The 18,229-nt window shown below is 40.7% G+C and overlaps 1 protein-coding gene across 1 annotated transcript in view; it reads right to left on the bottom strand.

Moving 5' to 3' along the window:
• Positions 1-18,229, bottom strand: part of LOC144507680 (A-kinase anchor protein 8-like) — a 32,024-nt gene that overhangs the window by 1,726 nt on the left and 12,069 nt on the right. Inside the window, exons 2-12 of the mRNA XM_078234862.1 lie at positions 18,099-18,146; positions 15,004-15,208; positions 12,179-12,659; positions 8,312-8,423; positions 7,192-7,226; positions 5,799-5,841; positions 4,616-4,682; positions 4,381-4,522; positions 4,058-4,163; positions 2,331-2,461; positions 377-472 (exon numbers count right to left, since the gene is read on the bottom strand). Coding sequence (XP_078090988.1) covers positions 377-472; positions 2,331-2,461; positions 4,058-4,163; positions 4,381-4,522; positions 4,616-4,682; positions 5,799-5,841; positions 7,192-7,226; positions 8,312-8,423; positions 12,179-12,659; positions 15,004-15,208; positions 18,099-18,146 — 1,466 coding nt within the window. The remainder of the gene's footprint in view (positions 1-376; positions 473-2,330; positions 2,462-4,057; positions 4,164-4,380; positions 4,523-4,615; positions 4,683-5,798; positions 5,842-7,191; positions 7,227-8,311; positions 8,424-12,178; positions 12,660-15,003; positions 15,209-18,098; positions 18,147-18,229) is intronic.

Raw genomic sequence — 18,229 nt, 5'->3', positions numbered from 1 at the left:
AAAATATCAAGGTCGGGCACAGTGGAACTGGCCTTAAATATCTTGATGGCAGTCAGTAAAATCTTGATGGTGTATTGAAACTCATCACTATTGGACATCCGTAGAAACACCCAACTTCTTTGGTACAAATTGATTGTATATTTAACTTGCACTTGTTCAGGTGTAGCAGGTGAATGAACTGACCACTGTCATACTGGCCAATACTGGGACAGTGCCCACATCACCCTAACTGTACCTCAGTTTGCATTCAACAGTACTTAAAATATGGCTACAAATCTGCAACCCTTCAAGATAGCACTTTCTTCAAGCTTCAAACCAACACCTACATAATTTTTCATGGCAGAATTAAATTACAACTTTAAGACGTGGCGTTTACCTTCTTGTACTTTTCCAGCATTGCTGCAATGTTGCGGTTATTCAGGACACTCCGAGCAACGACAAGGCTGCCCTTCTTGGCTTTCTCCAACATCGCCTGGGAAGGGAGAGAGATAGTAAAGGATAATTGAATAAAGTGGGTGGTCACTTGCTTTTAAAAAAAATTATTGTGGTACGTCAGTTGTCCCTACCACTTACAAGTATTTAATTCAGCAATCATACTTACTATTCAGTAGAGAACTATTTCATTCACATACTTTAGGACAGGCTGTTTGGAGCACATGAATGCCTTTTTTAACCCCCTACTCTGTCAGAAAGCATCTATGATCTTGTACCAAAATCTTGGGGTATTTAGTCCAGTGCAGGAAAATGGCAAGATTTAATTGAAAGACAGAGCAAACACGAGGGGCCTGCTGTTCAGACAGCAATATTCATGTGTCACCTTTCTGCTTACATCTAGCTTTCAGAGCCTCGCACAAGTCAAAATTAATGGGCTAACTTTCTCAGTGTAGACAAATGAAAACTGGGACCATTTCCTTCTCAGTAAAACCCCAAAGCCAAAACACAAGTGGTTCACAGAAAAGGACTTGCTGATGCTACCGTTAAATGTAGGCTTCATGCTACACTGCATAGTCGTCGTCTCCTGGACAAGTATTTAACACCCAATCAAATTGCAACAGGGAAAAAATAATAACCTGCTGTCAAGTCTTTCACTACACCAGATGGACAGTATTGGGTTTTGTTTTGCTCCAGAACTTTCTATTTGGGTCCCATTAGGTTAAAGTAAAAGTCAGATGGGAAGTCAGAGACATGCAAACTGAAGATACTCAGCACCCAAAAAACCCATGCACGTAAGAAGATACATCAAAAGACCATTAGTTTTCCTCGTTCACGGACTTCCCATACACTGAGTTCAAGGGGGTGTAAATGAGTGGTGCCAAGCTTCCCCCCCCCCCCCCCCCCCCCCCTCCCTATACTGAATGTACAGCATAGAAAAATCAGCCATTCGGCACAACTAACCCTTTAAAAAGCGTCAACAATCATGCTGGGCCACAGTTCCATGGTCATTATATACTCCCCGGTGTCAAGTGCCCTAAAGGAGGGGAGATCTTATAGAAACATACAAGGTTACGAAGGGAATAGATAAGATAGAAGCAGGGAAGTTGTTTCCACTGGCAGGTGAAACTAGAGCTAGGGGGCATAGCCTCAAAATATGGGGGAGCAGATTTAGGACTGAGTTGAGGAGGAACTTCTTCACAAAGGGTTGTGAATCTGTGGAATTCCCTGCCCAGTTGAGGCTACCTCATTGAATGTTTTTAAGGCAAGGATAGATAAATTTTTGAACAGTAAAGGAATTAAGGGTTATGGTGAGCGGGCGGGTAAGTGGAGCTGAGTCCATGAAAAGATCAGCCATGATCTTATTGAATGGTGGAGCAGGTTCAAGGGGCCAGATGGCCCTCTCCTGCTCCTAGTTATTATGTTCTTGTCAGGGTGACAGCAGGTTCATGATGCCAACAATGCTGGTTCAATTCCAGTACCAGCTGAGGCTATGAGGGCCCACTTTCCCAAACTCACCTGCCGTGTGGTGATCTGCAGGTTAAATCACCAGTCAGCTATCCCCAGCAGCCTTTGGTCATATGGGACTATGGCCACTTTACCTTTCATTTGTGTCATAACCAAGTTCAATTCCTTTTTCACAAAGTCTACAGATGGAGAGGGGGGGGGAACCTTACACTGGCTGAGATTATTATTCTTGCTGCAATTGACTGACAGACCAGCAATGGAACCTGGGACCTCTGGTCCATAAAGAACAGCAACATACTGACTGAGGAATCCATGTGGCAAGGCGGTGGAAACAGTAACATTTTCTTTAACAGCAACACAAGAAATTAAGTTAGGGAACTAGATAATCTACTGCCTATAATCCATTCTTGCTTCTCTTGCTACACACTTACCCTGCGGTTCCAGCCATGATCAGGCGATTTCAGATGTCGCATAAGGACAGCATTCTGAATGGGTATAAACAGATCACAGGCCACACAGTGTGCTGCCTCCACTTTCTTCATGAAATGTTCCAGACCAACATCTACAAAACAGTGAGAGAATTAGACAGAGCAAAAAGGACAGCAGCACAAATTCAAATGGAATTTTGTTATGGGTTGGAGCTGGAGCGCAAAGAGAACTACAACAACGAAATTGGTTTCGGAATCGCAACATTCCAATAACAAGTAACAAAACTTCACACACAATGTGAGATACTGGTGGGTATTCTCAACCTCTCTCTTCCCCTTACCCCCAGCCAAGTGCCACCTCATGATATTGCTAGTGAGCAGGTTGTTCTAACACCTGAAGTTGTTGCTTAGTGCTCAGAATGTAATGAATGCCAAACAGTAACAAAAGCAACATTGAAGGGGAGCAGATTGAGCAACTGTTTAAAGCAGCTGATTCTCAGCCAGTACTGCTAAGCAGTAAGCAGGAATTACCTGTACCCGCCACATTCATATTCAAAAGGCTAACTGGCAGCATGGAAAATTACAATTAATTAAATTTTTTTTTTTAAAAAAAGGCAGTAGGAACAGATGCTGGGCATGTAATCTCACGGTGGCACAGCGGTTAGCACTGCTGTCTCTCAGCGCCAGGACCTCGGGTTCGATTCCCGGCTTGGGTCACTGCATGTGGAGTTTGCACGTTGTCCCTGTATCTGCGTGGGTTTCCTCCCACACGCCAAAGATGTGCAGGTTAGGTGAATTGGCCACGCTAAATTTTCCCTCAGTGTACCTGAAAAGGTGCAGGAATGTGACGACTAGGGGATTTTCACAGTAACTTCATTGCAGTGATAATGTAAGCCTACTTGTGACTAATAAACTTTTTTCAATATTCACTGACACGCCATAGCCACATGAAGCTTAACCTTTATGTTGGTAAAATAGTAAAGACGAAGCGCCAAATGTGCACATTTCTCGATTGCTGCGTACTTTATTTCCTGAATCACAGCTCACTAATGTACTAAAAATGTTTGCAACATTCCAGACTTCCACATCATGGAAACACCAACATAGGATGGAAAGGTGAGCAGTCAAGTGATTATTTAAGCTTCAGTTCAAACAGAATCCACTATTAGCTCATGATCAATACTAATAAACAAATGCACGTAATCCATTATGATGAACATCCAATCTTGACCATCTTAAAAGCTACACTATTGTGTCAATTTCTCTCTAGTGTAAACTCCGAACTGCAGAACTAGAAGATACAGAATTTGTTTAGAATAGATTTACAACTCACTGCTACAAAATTCAGTCTTCAACTTAAATAACTTCCCAAATCTTTTGTAAACTTCAAATTGTATTTCCAAAGGTTCATTGATGTACTCCTGACATACCAAGACAAGTAAACTAGAATTCAGTCCTCATCGTGGTTCACGCCCTGCTCTAATGCCATCAAATTTCCATCCCCTTAGAACTGCAATAATACAACTGCATTTCAGATCTGCTGTGCACCGATTCCTTCCCTTGACAGCAATAGAACCATATCTTACAGCACACCCACAGGCCAAGAAACAGTCTCATATAAAAATCTGATGCTGGGCCAACTTGGAAAGCTAAACATTCTGACTGACCCAATTGCAGGAAGAAGTCTACATTATTTATGTACTGGATGATTTATACCAAGCCCTACTTACCTTGCAGCAGATCTTGCTGCTGCATCAGCTGCTTTCTCAGGATTGTTTTATCTCCAATTTGCTCCCGACGCTTCTGAGTTTTCTGAATCTTGTTTAGGATATATTCCTGAAAGAGTCAAACATTAGGCACAGTTCAGAAGGATTGCAGTTTATTACAATTTAATTAAAATTAAATCACTGTAGATATACACATTTGCCTCCAATTTGCAGCAATCTGTTGGCTATCCATACACAAGTTTAATTAAAAAGAGATGAGAGGCTACATTAATAAAACTATATTTAAGGAAACAAAAAGGTGTAGGATGGAGAACATGGATACGTACATGCAAAAAGTCAGCAGTCTGCTTGTCAAGTCTGGTTGCGATGAACTTGAAAGTTTCCTTGTGGAACTTGCTATCCACGTGGGAAGAAATGTCCTCATCTTCAAAGGTTCGGAACTTACAAACTGAGCAGGCATACATTATCCTGCAACACAAAAGAACATGGTATGTAAGGAGAAACTGCAGAGTTTTGAACAGTGTAACAGCTGAACCTATTCACACCACTACTACCACATACCTTTCTGCAAGACGGTCACGATTTTTCTTTGGTTTATTCGCCTTCTTCTTTTCTTGCATCGTAGGAACTAAGTAAAACAAATCACCATGCCAGCACACATTAGGTATTATCCAGTTCCTCTGCATTTAATTCCCCTTGCAACACAATCAATGTACAGTAGTTTACCCAACCAAAATATATTCTGATTCTGTATCTTTAACACCTATGACCTGTCAAATGCATTACCCCCTTTTAAAATTACACAATCCCTCTCCATCCACTGTCAGTGTCTTCTAGAGCAGAAAGTTCAGCTAAGATAGACTCCATGCATTCTTCAGGAGTCTCACCCAATTTGCCTATTTTTTCCACCCAATCTAAATAAACTAACCACTCAGCAACCGTTAAAAAATATAGAGAAGCATAAGTCGATGAAAACTGAACAAAAACCACCAATCCAGATAAATGTTCAGTTACCTCAAGGAGGCATATAGTTAAAATCGTGAAGCAAAAGTTCTCAGTTTGCTGAACTTGGGAGTTCAGCTAGCATTAATAAGTTGCTTTGGCAAGTTGGCATTCAGCCATTTTAGGTTCCAGGCTTTAAATTTCCCTTCCTAAACTCATTCTGGCTAAGAGTTTCAGTGCCTTCGTCCACTCAACATTTTTGTCCATAAAGCACATTATCGAGCATCTTTCTACCTTACGGGCACTCCACAAAAGCAACTTATAACTGTTTGGGCTTTGGCTTATGCCTTTTGAGAGATCAAACTATTCCAATGCATTTCTTCCATGTAACATGCTGATACATATTGCTCATTCATGCATGCTCTTATTAACATTATTTTGTTAACTGGTATATTTTAAATAGCAACTGCTGAGTTGTAACACATTACAACTCATTAATAAGCAGCACAAACCAGTAATTTGTACAAAATTATTTTTATCCTTTGTTTCAGAATTGAATTTGTAACTATTGTTAGATAGGAGTGGACTAATATTTACGATATATGGTAGGCTCATCAAACATCACAACTTTGGAGTCTTAGCAACTTGCTGACAATTTCTCAAGAGGCGAAAAGTGAAGATACATCGACAAGCGGAAGAGAAGGCAGATTGACAGAAAAATATTCAACAGGATAGAAACTCCGGCTGTGCTTGGTGCGGGGGCACATGGGAGGGAATTTCACAAAATAAAACCTGATCTTACAGCGCTTTGGCTTCTTCTCCCCAGCCTCTTTTCCTTCACCAGCCTGGGGAGGGGTGAAAAAACAAAAAGAAAAAACACAAGTAAGCATTATTCTTAAAACTAGACACCCCTCCCATTAGGGTAACAGAATAATCAAAGCAAGAAAGCCCACTGCTAGCAATACCACACAAACACATGACAATAACAGTCAGGTAATGGCCAATGATGGCAATACGGACAGTTCTCATCAGTATAGTAAAGATTGCTAATAGGCAGTTAATAAAAGTTAGGTTTGAGCAAGGAATCTAATGCTTTGCAACTAATTCTCCCCCCCCACCCCCCGATCAAAAAAGTACATTTGATGTACCAATTATTTCCTAAACATCCAACTGAAGAAAACAAATTCACCGTACACAAAAAAAACCCAACATAAAATGGCTAACTATGGTCATCTACATTTAAACAGTTAAGTATTAAATTAACATCTCCCGTGTTCATGGTAAATTCTCAACAACTTAAGATCTCTCAGAACTTGCTCCCACAGAGACAGTACCGCCCAGAGACTGGGAGCAACTACAAAAACTGCAACAGTCCTAATTTTACATTTGAAGTCATGCGAGTGGTTTTCTGCAGGATTTACAGGAAATGTGCACATGGAGTGCCGAGTCTTGACATAATAGAGCAAGATACATAACACTGGAGAACGTCATGGTGGACCCAAGCAGCCACATCAGAGATCGACAGTCATCGTTTAAAATGTACTTATCAATACTTTTAACTGGCCACCTCAAAAGGAAAAATACGAGAGGTGCAACATCATGCCAAATTGTTCAATATTGCCAGGGACCTGCTGCTTGGTTTATTCAAACCACCATGTTGAAGATATTGGAGTTACATGAACTATTACCTACCTTTCATTCTCTCGCCCCACCACGGAATGACAGAACAGAATCAATCGTGCACAAATTAAATAACTTCTGCAAGAGGCCAAGCTCCTCCAGACCAAAGAATAAGCCAGCTACATTCCTGCAGGACACAGGATCCCTAGTGGAGAAAGATGCCACTATTTACACTGCAAAACCCCCTAATCCATATATTTTTGGACACCAAGGGGTAAATTTAGCACGGCCAATCCACCCAACGTGCACATCTTTGGACACTAAGGGGCAATTTCACATAGTCAATCCACCTAACCCGCAAATCTTTGGACTGCGGGAGGAAACTGGAGCACCCGGAGGAAACCCACACAGACATGGAAAGAACGTGCAAACTTTACACAGTCACTCGAGACTGGAATTGAACGCGGGTCCCTGGTGCTGTGAGGCAACAGTGCTAACCACTGTGCGGCTAAAAGATTCAACGCCACTCCCCCAAATAATTCTCAATCACAGGAACCAAGTGAATAATTACTTACAGCACCATCTCCAGATTCAGCACCTTCATCTTCGCCTGAAATTAAAGAGTCATTTTAAGAACACGTACCAAAATAGAAAAAACTATTGCAGGATGCATTTCAGAGGTCAGTCACTTAAACAGGCACTGATGTATCATTAGGGAAATGAAAAAAGATAGGATTCTTCGGAAGATACTCATACCCAGAGAGTAAAGAGCACATTAAAATAACAAAAGCTAAAAAAACATACAAGCTGACTGTCTACAGCACAGCTAGCCAGTATGCCATTTAGAATAACAGAAGTGGGCTCCAGCACACAGAATGCTGCTTATTGGTTAGCATGTTGAACACAGGGCATTTCCAAAGCAGAGGGTAGCCCAGGATTAAAAGAAACCCTTTCCAGGCAGACTGTGGGCCAGTACAGGATCTCCCAACTGAATCTAATCCTGTTTTCACCCTGCGTTCACATGAATTTCCAGCAGAGGTCAGTATTAAACAATCTGGAGGAAAGCTAGCCATTTCTCACTCTCCAAACGGACAGCCACTGCTCTGGTTAGATTAGCTAACTAGACAGAGAACACGGTGGAACCTTGGGTTCTGCTAATGGAATCACAGTCTGCAACTGTTGGCTTGGACTTTATTCCCAACTTAGCAGATAGTGAAGCTCCAACCAACAACTTTCCTCATGCATTTGCATGCCAGTATTAATTCATATTTTTAATACCCTACCAAAGGAAGTAGTCCCTACACAAAATGTCTTAAAGAGGAGAACTGGGGAAAGATTTCTTAATAAAAACTAAATTAGAAATGCAAAAGACCAAGACGGTCACGAACGAAAAGCCCAACAACATCACATCTGTACGGGTGTTTTACAAATATTCTTCCCTCCGTTATCCAGGTTTGTAGGGTCGGAGGGTGGGATGAGGGAGAATCAAAGGAGAAGTAAATATGAAGGATAGTAACCAAGACCCCCTGCTCCAGAACACCGTCTCGCAAGCCTCACTGGAAGTGTTTATGCGTAGACAACGGGAAAAGGACGCCGCCCATCAGACTCAGCGCTGATGCCACATACATTCAAGTAGCCAGCCTATAACTGGGAGGAATTGCAGAGACGGAACAGACTGCAGGAAGTTCAACATACCTGCATCAGACCCATTAGCATCTTCAGTTTTTGCCTGTTTGTTCTCTGGTTCGTCGGTACTAGCTGTGGACTGCTTCCTCTTCCTACCAAAGCCTGCATTCACTTTCTTCATCTGTTAAAAATCAAAGAGAGCTCAATTCCCATGCTTAATGAATAAATATCACTTACAACTACTTTTTTTTCCTCAAAAAGTGTGTTGAATCGGTCTCCCATCTTGGTTGGTGTGGTGTGTGTAAGTTGTCTGCAAACACTCCAATATTTAGTGCTCTAGCCAAGGGTAACGTGGGTTGAAGAAAGTGCCGTTTCCATTGGGACAGAAAACTGCACATTCCCCATTCAAGCTGAGGCTAAGGCCAATATCTGTTGCCCCCGAGGTGAAGGTGGTACATCAAGATCACTTCCTGAAATACTGGCAACGCTGTACAACATTCAGATTATACAGCACTGGTCAAATTTGAACATTTCATAGAAGTGGAGATTTCAAATGTAAACCACTCCCTTTTCTGTACAACACGGGGTATGATTTTCTTTCGACTCGTATGGACTACATAAAAGAACACAAAATTGTGAAATACATTCCCATGTACATATTTATAACATTCTGGATCTCATCAGCTCATTACTGACTAGGACCATTCTACCACCACAGAGCAATCGCTTCTTTTGAAGAGGATTCTGGAAATGCCTTTGCCAGTTTCATGGAATAATACAGCATACCAAATGGACATTTGACTCTACCCAAATACTACACATTAGCAACGTAGGCATCCTGAGGTGCTAGCCACTGGGTTGTCTAAAGTGTGCCAACAACAAACATCCCAATAATAATCTCAAACCTCTGCAAAATACACTGACATAAACATGGAAGGAAAAGAGATGACGATATCCGAGATTGTTACATGGCCCAACAGAACAAAATCCTGCAGGTAGCACTAAAATCTAATTCTGGAACTGGAGAACACGTTTTCAAAGTAACCCACACACGTTTTTCATTTTGGTGGGACTGGGTCCATATACCAAATTAAAGTGAATTGTCCAGTAGGTTCTATATTAATTCAGGAGATTAAACTAATGAACTTGTGATTCCTGAATCAAGGTAAAATAGGCAAGAGTCTTTCCTTGGCACTTATTTAAAACACTACCTCACTATTCACAGGCTTCTTCTTGTAGATTGTCCACATTTACGGTCAGCAGAAAGAACAATGCCCTGGCACACTAATGCACAAATCCTGTAAACTAGGGTAAAGTGATGCATTGCAATTGTACTAACCTCAATACACTCAGGTTAACTAGACACCAAGCAACAAACTCATAAGCCAAGAAAGAATAGAAGGGCTGGCCCACAGAACAGGGATCGCAGAATTGCCTTAGCACTAGTTATTTTTCCAACCATGTTCACAAAATGGTGGAGTAAATTCAAGAAATCGGGGTAATCCTAAAGGTGAAATTAGAAGAGAACACTTTTTTAAAAAGCTTTTTGAAGGGAGCATGTCATTTCAACTTGCAACGTCCAGGGCTCTGAAAAACGGGCTCCAACAATCCTAAGTAGTCTTGTTGAAATTATCACAAGATTCCCAGGCTTTTAAAACAATATAGGTTGGGATGCACAACCACAAGCAAACCTAGAATGACAATTTGAGCATTGTATCAAACCCTGGTGAAATCACATCTGAAATATTCAAATGTACATGTTGTCTTCCTACTAAAAATAAATACTGTCGGTAGAGGGGATACAGAGTACAGCTACACCGATGATCCCAGAACCTAAAGGCCAAAAAAATGGACTAGCCTCAAGTCTTTTCACTCGAGGGAAACATTTAAAAATCGGGAAAGGTTTTACGTTTGGATAAATCTCTTGTAGTTATCTTCTACACAGCAGGAAGCATATTTCTAAAGGAGCTAGGAAATGTAGGAGGAATTACCTTTTACTGAAACAGTGGCTAGGTTGTGAACATATTTCTAGTAGTAAAGGGGAACAAGAAAGGAATTCCAAAAGAAATTGGATAGGGTCATGTCAACAATTGGGACAAAATTTAATTCAAAGGAAATGGCATTGCTGGCAAGGCCAGTTTTATTTCCCCCTTCCCAAGCGTCCTTAACCCAGATGAATGCCAGGCCATTTCACAGAACAGCAGCTTTTTATTTTATTGTGGGACATGGGCGACGCTGGCTGGCCAGCATTTATTGCCCATCCCTAGTTACCAGAGGGCAGTTGAGAGTCAACTACATTGCTGTGGCTCTGGAGTCGCAAGTAGACCAGATCGGGTAACGACGACAGATTTCCTTCCGTAAAGTGACATTAGTGAACCAGATGGGGTTTTCTGACAATCGACAATGGTTGCACGGTCTTCTGTAGATTCTTAATTCCAGATATTTTTGTTAAATGTCAACTACATTACTGTGGGTTTGAGTTACACGCAGCCCGGAACAGAATGTTGATAAGAAAACCCAGTAGTTACATTGTCACCATGGGACAGTAGTATTTTATTCCATATTTATTACCCGAATTTAAATTTTTCTGTTAACATGATGGGATTTGAATTCATGTCCCAGAGTCAACAGCCTGAGCCTCAGGATGATTAGTAACATAACCTCAAATCTACTACAGCCATTGAAGCTTATTAGAAACTATTATGGGAATACGGTGGATAGGTGGGTTAGACGGATCTACGGCTTCCTCCCGTCTGAAACTAGTACAATTTCATTAAATTCAGCAAGTCATGCGTCGTCAGAAAACCAAGTGGCACTATTATACACGTCAAAACAAATATTGCTAGCTATGATGGGAAACATTCCATCAAGTTAATTCAATATTGTTTCAAAGAGAAACTAAGAGGGGCAACAGATCAAGTGCCTGAAAAAGATTTCGATCCGAAAACGTGATCAGAAAACTAAAACTGCAGCCTACTAAAACCGCTTCAACTAACAGAACCATTGCAGTCTAATGACTGGAAAAATATGTCCACTATTTACACTGCAGAAATCACAATATTTAACATTTAGATAATTTTGTTCACCAGTGAACAGCCCTCGCATTTTCAGGCTAAATTGCACCGACTATCAAGTGGATCCCCAATGACATTGCTCACTAAGGCACATCGCTGCCCTGTAGCATGTAAATACAATGTCCCTTTTGAGACAATAAAGGCCAACTGCCCTCAGTTTAGCTCTTTAATTTGAAAGCTAGCATGTGCTCGTCAGTTCCAGGCTGCAAGTAAAAAGCACAGGTCAAAAAAAAACACGACATTTTAAGAACAGTCTGGGAGACTAGATATCACATTTTTAAACATACAAGTTTAGCACAGTATTAAGCAGGGGGGGAAACCAAAGCAAAGCTCAATCAATATTCAGTTCACAGTTTACAATGGAATATTAAAACAGAAGTGTTCATCGTGCAATCCGAGACAGTAACCACAAAAATCGGCTTCACAAATGGCACATTTAGTTTAAGAGACATCTGCGTGCAACCCTAGATTGAAGAAAGATTGGTTGATAGCTGATTTGATGCTGACTTCAGGATGTACAAATTGATTTTGCTCACCAACAATGAGATTAATTAACCAGTTAATGTTATTCTAGTGCACTGGCTTTAAACAAAAGGGGTGGTATCACGGATTATAGATATCCTAGGAGATTATTATGTTGATTCTGCACTAGTTGAAACACTGCACATGAAAAATGAACTTTTTTTTGGACAAACTGAAAGTGGACCAATGTGATCGTCCAGCAAAAAAAAATTAAAATCCTATCCTGAACAAAAGAAAAAACTGCCCCTCAATAAACAAACAAGATTAATGTTTCCCAATCCCTCATTTTACCTATTCATTACTGGATAAAATAAAAAGTATTAAAAAAAAAGGTACTTACGCCTCTGGTTCGAGTCCTGTCTCTCCTTCGCTGTCTGGCACCTCCTAACGGTCTTCCCGATCCCTGAACTCTGAACAGGTCCATGGGGATAATGTTTGGGGAGAAGAGCGAAGGGAGGTTCCTGGTGGAGGAGGCGGTGGCGGCGTTGGGGCCCCTGCCTCCCATCGACAGCTCATTCCAGCGTGCAGACATTCGCCCGGAACTTGCAGGTGACATGAAGGGGTCGTTCCGATTGGGTCTGTTATATGGAGGCCGGTCTCTAGACCAGTTCTGGCCCCACTGGTTAGCAGGGCCGTATGGGTCACGTGCTCTGTTCTGGAACTGATCTCTGCGGGTCCCGTAGGAGCTGTCGTAGTGGTCATAGCGACCTCCATAGGAATCGTTATAATCAGGCCCATATTCACTGTAACCGTAGCCAGATCTGTACAGATCACGGTCATTCAGTGAAGACCCGGAGTCGTAGGACTCGTAAGGTGTAAACCTGAAAGAGTCGCACAGCAAGCAAGGAATCTGGTCAGTAGCTGGAAAGTACCATGGTACAAGTCTGCCAAGAAGTGATAGCAGACTCAAAAAAAACTAAACAACATAGCTTCAGCTAATGACATTTTAGCTAATCACAGAACCTGTGTGGTTTGCAGTAAGTAAATAAGCACTGGCTGAATTGGCCAGTCTCTAACAAACACTTCTATTGCATTTACTAAACTGCTAATTAAAATAGCAGAAAATGGGTCAGTTAAAAGTTTAACTGATAAAACTCACAGCATGGTTTAATAAATACAATATACTTAATAATGGTCTGAGTTCTACCGTTTTTTTGGTTGTGCGTTTACTCTCCTTGGGGCACACTGCCATTCAAAATATGTTGCAATATGGTAAACAGCAGAATGGAAAAATCCACCAATTTTTGGATTTTAGCCATTTTAAAGTTATATGCCATGTTAACTTTTATTTATGGGGTGGGTGGGAGGGGAATGGAGTTACAGAGACTATGGACTCAATGGCAACCTTAAAATGACAAAACAGAATTGTTTGGCTTATAGGCTTTTAAGCTTACATCATTTACCTGACGTCAATGTACACGATACCTTTGTGAACCAGATCTCGTCCTTACAGCCAGCAGAGAACGATGGGGATTTTTCCACCATGCTACACCTTCTATGCCACCAAGCACAGATACTATTGCAGATACCCTGCTAATGCAAGCCCAATTTACATCACCAATCTAGAATTCATTCAAATCCAGCTTCAATGGAATATTGTAATTAATTTCACTATTTTAACCGCAGCTTGCCCTCTGCACTACTGTCTGAATTCCAGGAAGAAGCAAGTGGGGCTCAGAGAATCAAGTCGGCTTAGTTTTGCACAAGTAACTAATCTGATTGAGTAAATGAAATTGCAAGCACACCAATGTTTAAGCACATGCAAATCAGGTAACTAAGTGACTTGAATGGTGTTCACAACATGATGGGTGACTGCTTTCTCTCCACCCCACTGTCAACGATCCAAATTTCCCATGTTAAATTTGACAAGTGAAATCTGCCGACTTAAAGGGGAGCTAGACATGTAATGGAATTTGGGGAATGATTACCCCGCGTATAACTGACGCTTAAAAACCAAAAATTCAGTGTTTAAAGAGGGGTTATGTCCCTGAACACCGATGGTTGACAACTACGCAAGACAACACTTCTGACAACAGCTTGAAAACTCACTGTGCAGCAACCAGCCCATCTTGACAAGCTTTACAATATATAAACTTTTTATGCTTTACAGACGAGAGCCATTTGCAACGAGGTTACATTATGCTAGTAAGAGCAAAATTATAGCAATCTCTTCCCCTGCTCTGCATAGGGACAGACCATTCAGTCCATCAAACCTATGCTGATCTGTACCTTAATAGTATATGCTTTAATTTTGTAATCCTCACCTAACAAAAATCTGCACTACTTAATTATCAACTCATAACACTCAGCTGTACAGCGCAGAAATTAATTGAGCGCACTGACAATAACTACCACTAAAAGTGGCGCTAATCCCCCAGCACCTGTTCCACATCAGGAGTGCTTCAAACTTTAATTTCTCCAACAATCTTTAGAAGCCCAGACGTCACCAAATTGCTATTTGTCCTCCTTTTACTCGCTTCAGTGATAACCTACATACATTTATATACCTTTGCATCACAAAAAAATGCTGAACATAAAAGTTGGGATTACACAATTAGGGTGGAAAGAGTGGTCAAGTTATTTAAAGGGTCTACAATTCAGAAGCGAGCTGACACCAATTTAGTCATTTTGCAAATAAATAAGTTTGCCTGATTCAGCTAACAGATCACTAATTCTCTCAGAACGGAGAACTAAAATATAAACCAAATGGCAATTTTAACTGTCAAATCACCAAACAATACAGGAACAATTCTGACTATTCTACCACTTCAAAAACTGCCCATTTCAAATGTTCATCCACCATCCAGAGGTCCCTGTTTAAAGTCCAGGAAGCTTCTCAAAATCCTAAAATTTACAGCAAGCTTTAAAAAGATTCTGTTGCCTGTAACCCACACGTCGTCAAACGAGCAGTCCCATTGAAAGATAACTAGTGAGACAGAGACTGAATTGCAAACAGTCAATTTTAAGTATTATAGAACAAATATTCTAATTGAGAAAATTGTATCCTTAAGTATTTTGAATGTTTACTTTTAAATCTGGACAATTGAAACTCTCCACTTAAAAATGCACTGATACACAAGAGGAAAACCTGTTTTCGTCTGGGCGCAATGCCTTGAATTAACATAATACTGCTCTTCCTGTTTTGTATTGAAATTCCTGCAATACCTGTTGTCCTGGTAAGAATCCTGCACCTGGTTTTCAGTCTCTAGCTGAGAAAGCATATCCAAGCGCTTGTTGATCTTAGCAATGATGGTGTCTGTAGCTGTATTTTTGGGAAGTTCCCAAGACTTATTGCCAGCATTGTAACCATAATTTGTTGCAGAACTGGGTATGGTATCCTGGGTGTAACTGTAATCATAGCCATCATATTCTGAAAAGAGAAAGGAGAATGACTTGTCAAACATTTTACATTGACTGGATATGACCAAGTATCGCAATACATTAACAGCAAACACACCAAATCCCTTATTGCAACTGCTGAGCATTCATCATACCCTTACCATATCAAGTAATAAAATCACATTTGATTCCTATTAAATTTAAAACATATCATGGTCAAGAGCAGCTGAAGATGCCCGCTTCTAATACGGCTAGAAATTCAGTCCTTTTTTTGAAGAAATGCCTCGTTAGTGAAGGCTCAACTGTCATCTCAATTCAATACAAAAATTTAATTTTTAAACTTAGGAACGGCAATATAGTTCCAAGTCAGGATGGTATGCGGTTTGGAGGGGAACTTGCTATGGTGGTGTTCCTACACATCCATTAGGTGGTATAGATCACAGGGTTTTGAAAGTGCTGCCAAAGGAAGCATGGTGAGCTGCCACGGTGTATCTTGCATATAGCATACATCGCTGCCACTGTACAATGGAGGGTGTAAACCTTTAAAGGTGGCAGATTTGCTGCTGGCCAAAGAAGTAGTTTTGCCCTGGGTGGCGTTGAGTGGTTTTCGATGCAATCATCCTGGAAAGTAAAGAGTATTCATCACACTCTTACTTATGCACTGTAGATGGAAGAGACTCCATTGGGGAGCCCACAAGCAAAATGATGCTTCAAAAGCCTCCATTGGTTCGCGTCACCTTCGCACACATTTCCAACCTTCACTACAGTTCATTAAAATTGGAGACTGGAAGAACTGTTGTGGATATTTAGACCATGGTTGATGGGCATTTTAAGAATTAAAGTTTAAACTGCTGAAAGTGAGGTATGATCAATATGAACAAGCTGGGAGGATATTACACTTCAATGGTCAGAATATAAAGGAGATGGAGCCATAAAACAGCAGACGGAGAAACTAATGACCTAACTGGAAACAGAAAATGTTAATTTGATCACATTTGTTTGTTTGATGTGTTCCATGTACAACAAAGCTCATGTTCTGTTTGAAAATGTAAAATCTTGTGGCATAGTTATAGAGTTAAAACAAGGTTTCCATTTCCTCTTTAGAAGCGGAAAGGCTGCCTACTGGCAAAGGTCAAAAGTTTACCAGTTCCAAAGACTTAACAAGTCAAATTTCAAACTTCTGAGATTGAGGACAAGACACAGTAATAGCAATATTCACTTCTGCAAATAAAACATGGCTCACTGTAGTGTTTTTTAAATTATTTTATGCAATGTGGACATCACTGGCTAGGTTAGCATTTGTTGCCCAAACCGAATTGCCCCCGAGTATAGTGACCATTGAAGTGTAATATCCTCCGCTTGTTCATATTGTATTTACCCCACTTTCAGCAGTTTAAACTTTAATTCTTAAAAAGCCCATCAACCATGATCTAAATATCCACAACAATTCTTCCAGTCTCCAATTTCAGAGGGCAGTAAAGAGGGAGCCACATTACTGTGTCTGGAGTCACATGTAGGCCAGACCATAAGGACAGCAGATTTCCTTCCCGAAAGGACATTAGTGAACCAGATGGGTTTTTAAACAATTGACGATAGTTTCATGGTGACCAATAGTGAGGTCAGCCTTCAATTCCAGATTTTATTAATTGATTCTAAATTCCACTTGCTGTCATAGAGAGCTTTGAACCCATGTCCCCAGAGCATCGGCCTGGGCCTCTGCATTACTCGTCCAGTGATAATGCCACCACACCATCACCACCCCAATAGACCTCAACTGCCCCAAAAGGTGAGACACTTCAAGCATAGTGTCACTTTTCTCAGTGTTGAAAAGGGAAAAGAATCAATTTCAAAAAAATGACCAATGATAATCAAGCCATACAGATAATTGCTTCATCTGGCTGAAGGAAACACAGCCAATCAACTACAAAATTATCCATCAAAAATCTGATAGCAATAGATTACCAGCTTGACTCTGTTCTGAAGAGGACAGAATTGTTGCATTCAATGGGTGAAGACTTAAAACTTAAGGGCTGGATATAACTTTTCACACTAAAGTCTAGTGGTGCGCCCACTTATGAAAGAAGCACTTAATCCAAGTATACTTCTAAGCTTTATTACGCAAATAGAGCCCATCAAAAGGGCATCTTCCAAGAGAAACAGCACACTACCTTACTTCACAGAAAGGCTACATTTCAGTTAATTAAATTAGGCTTGCTTATAGATATGCTTTTTCATCTGTGCACAAGAGAAAGCATTTAAATCCTAACGGACATTGGGCTTTGGTGCCTTAATGTCAAGAATAATTCTTTGATTTTGATCTGATTCAAATCAAATAATAGGACAAAGTACCTGAGTGTATGCGAGTCCATACTATATCAGCTTCTTCTGGACAGGTTTCATTACTAAAGGAATTTTGTCAGCGAAAACAGCTCAACGGGGCTTAAATTATGTAAACACCACACTTACATAATTGAAGATGCAACAAAAAAATGAAAGGAAATGTGTGTTTATCACAGCAAAGGTGCATGGTGTCTTCACCCATCATCCACACGGGTATCCCAGGCAGCATCAGGAGCACAGTCCTTTTCTTCAATGGTAACCCAAGGTCACTGAGGCAAGTTGGGAATGGCTCCAACTGTCACCTAGCTGAACAAACCCCAACCTTCTTGGCAAGCAAGGCTCCGTGATTGCAAATAATTTTGCTGGGACATTTGCAACAAAATTATGCAAGCCCACCAGGGACCAAAGAACTCTCACTTAACCAACTGCATTATCATATTCCTACCACCTTGACATTCTAGCCCATCAAATGCAATCAATATTGAAATGTACTTTGTGCCTTAATAAAAGTGTGTAAAATACCCATTTAAAATATGTTAAAATTAGGAGATAGGCAACCAAGAAACCAGGGAAAATATTACCTTGAGAATTGGTGGCTCCAGTGTTCCAAGAATCACCAGTTCCGTAGCCTGCAAGAAACACAATTAAATAGTATCCAAGTCCACATTTCCCATAAATTGAGTACCAATAAATTTTACAATGCAAACAGAAG

This window comes from Mustelus asterias, chromosome 19 (genome assembly GCF_964213995.1).
Source record: "Mustelus asterias chromosome 19, sMusAst1.hap1.1, whole genome shotgun sequence".
Lineage (NCBI taxonomy): Eukaryota > Metazoa > Chordata > Chondrichthyes > Carcharhiniformes > Triakidae > Mustelus > Mustelus asterias.
Note: the sequence above shows the minus strand (reverse complement) of the source record. Positions and strands in the feature narration are given on the sequence as shown.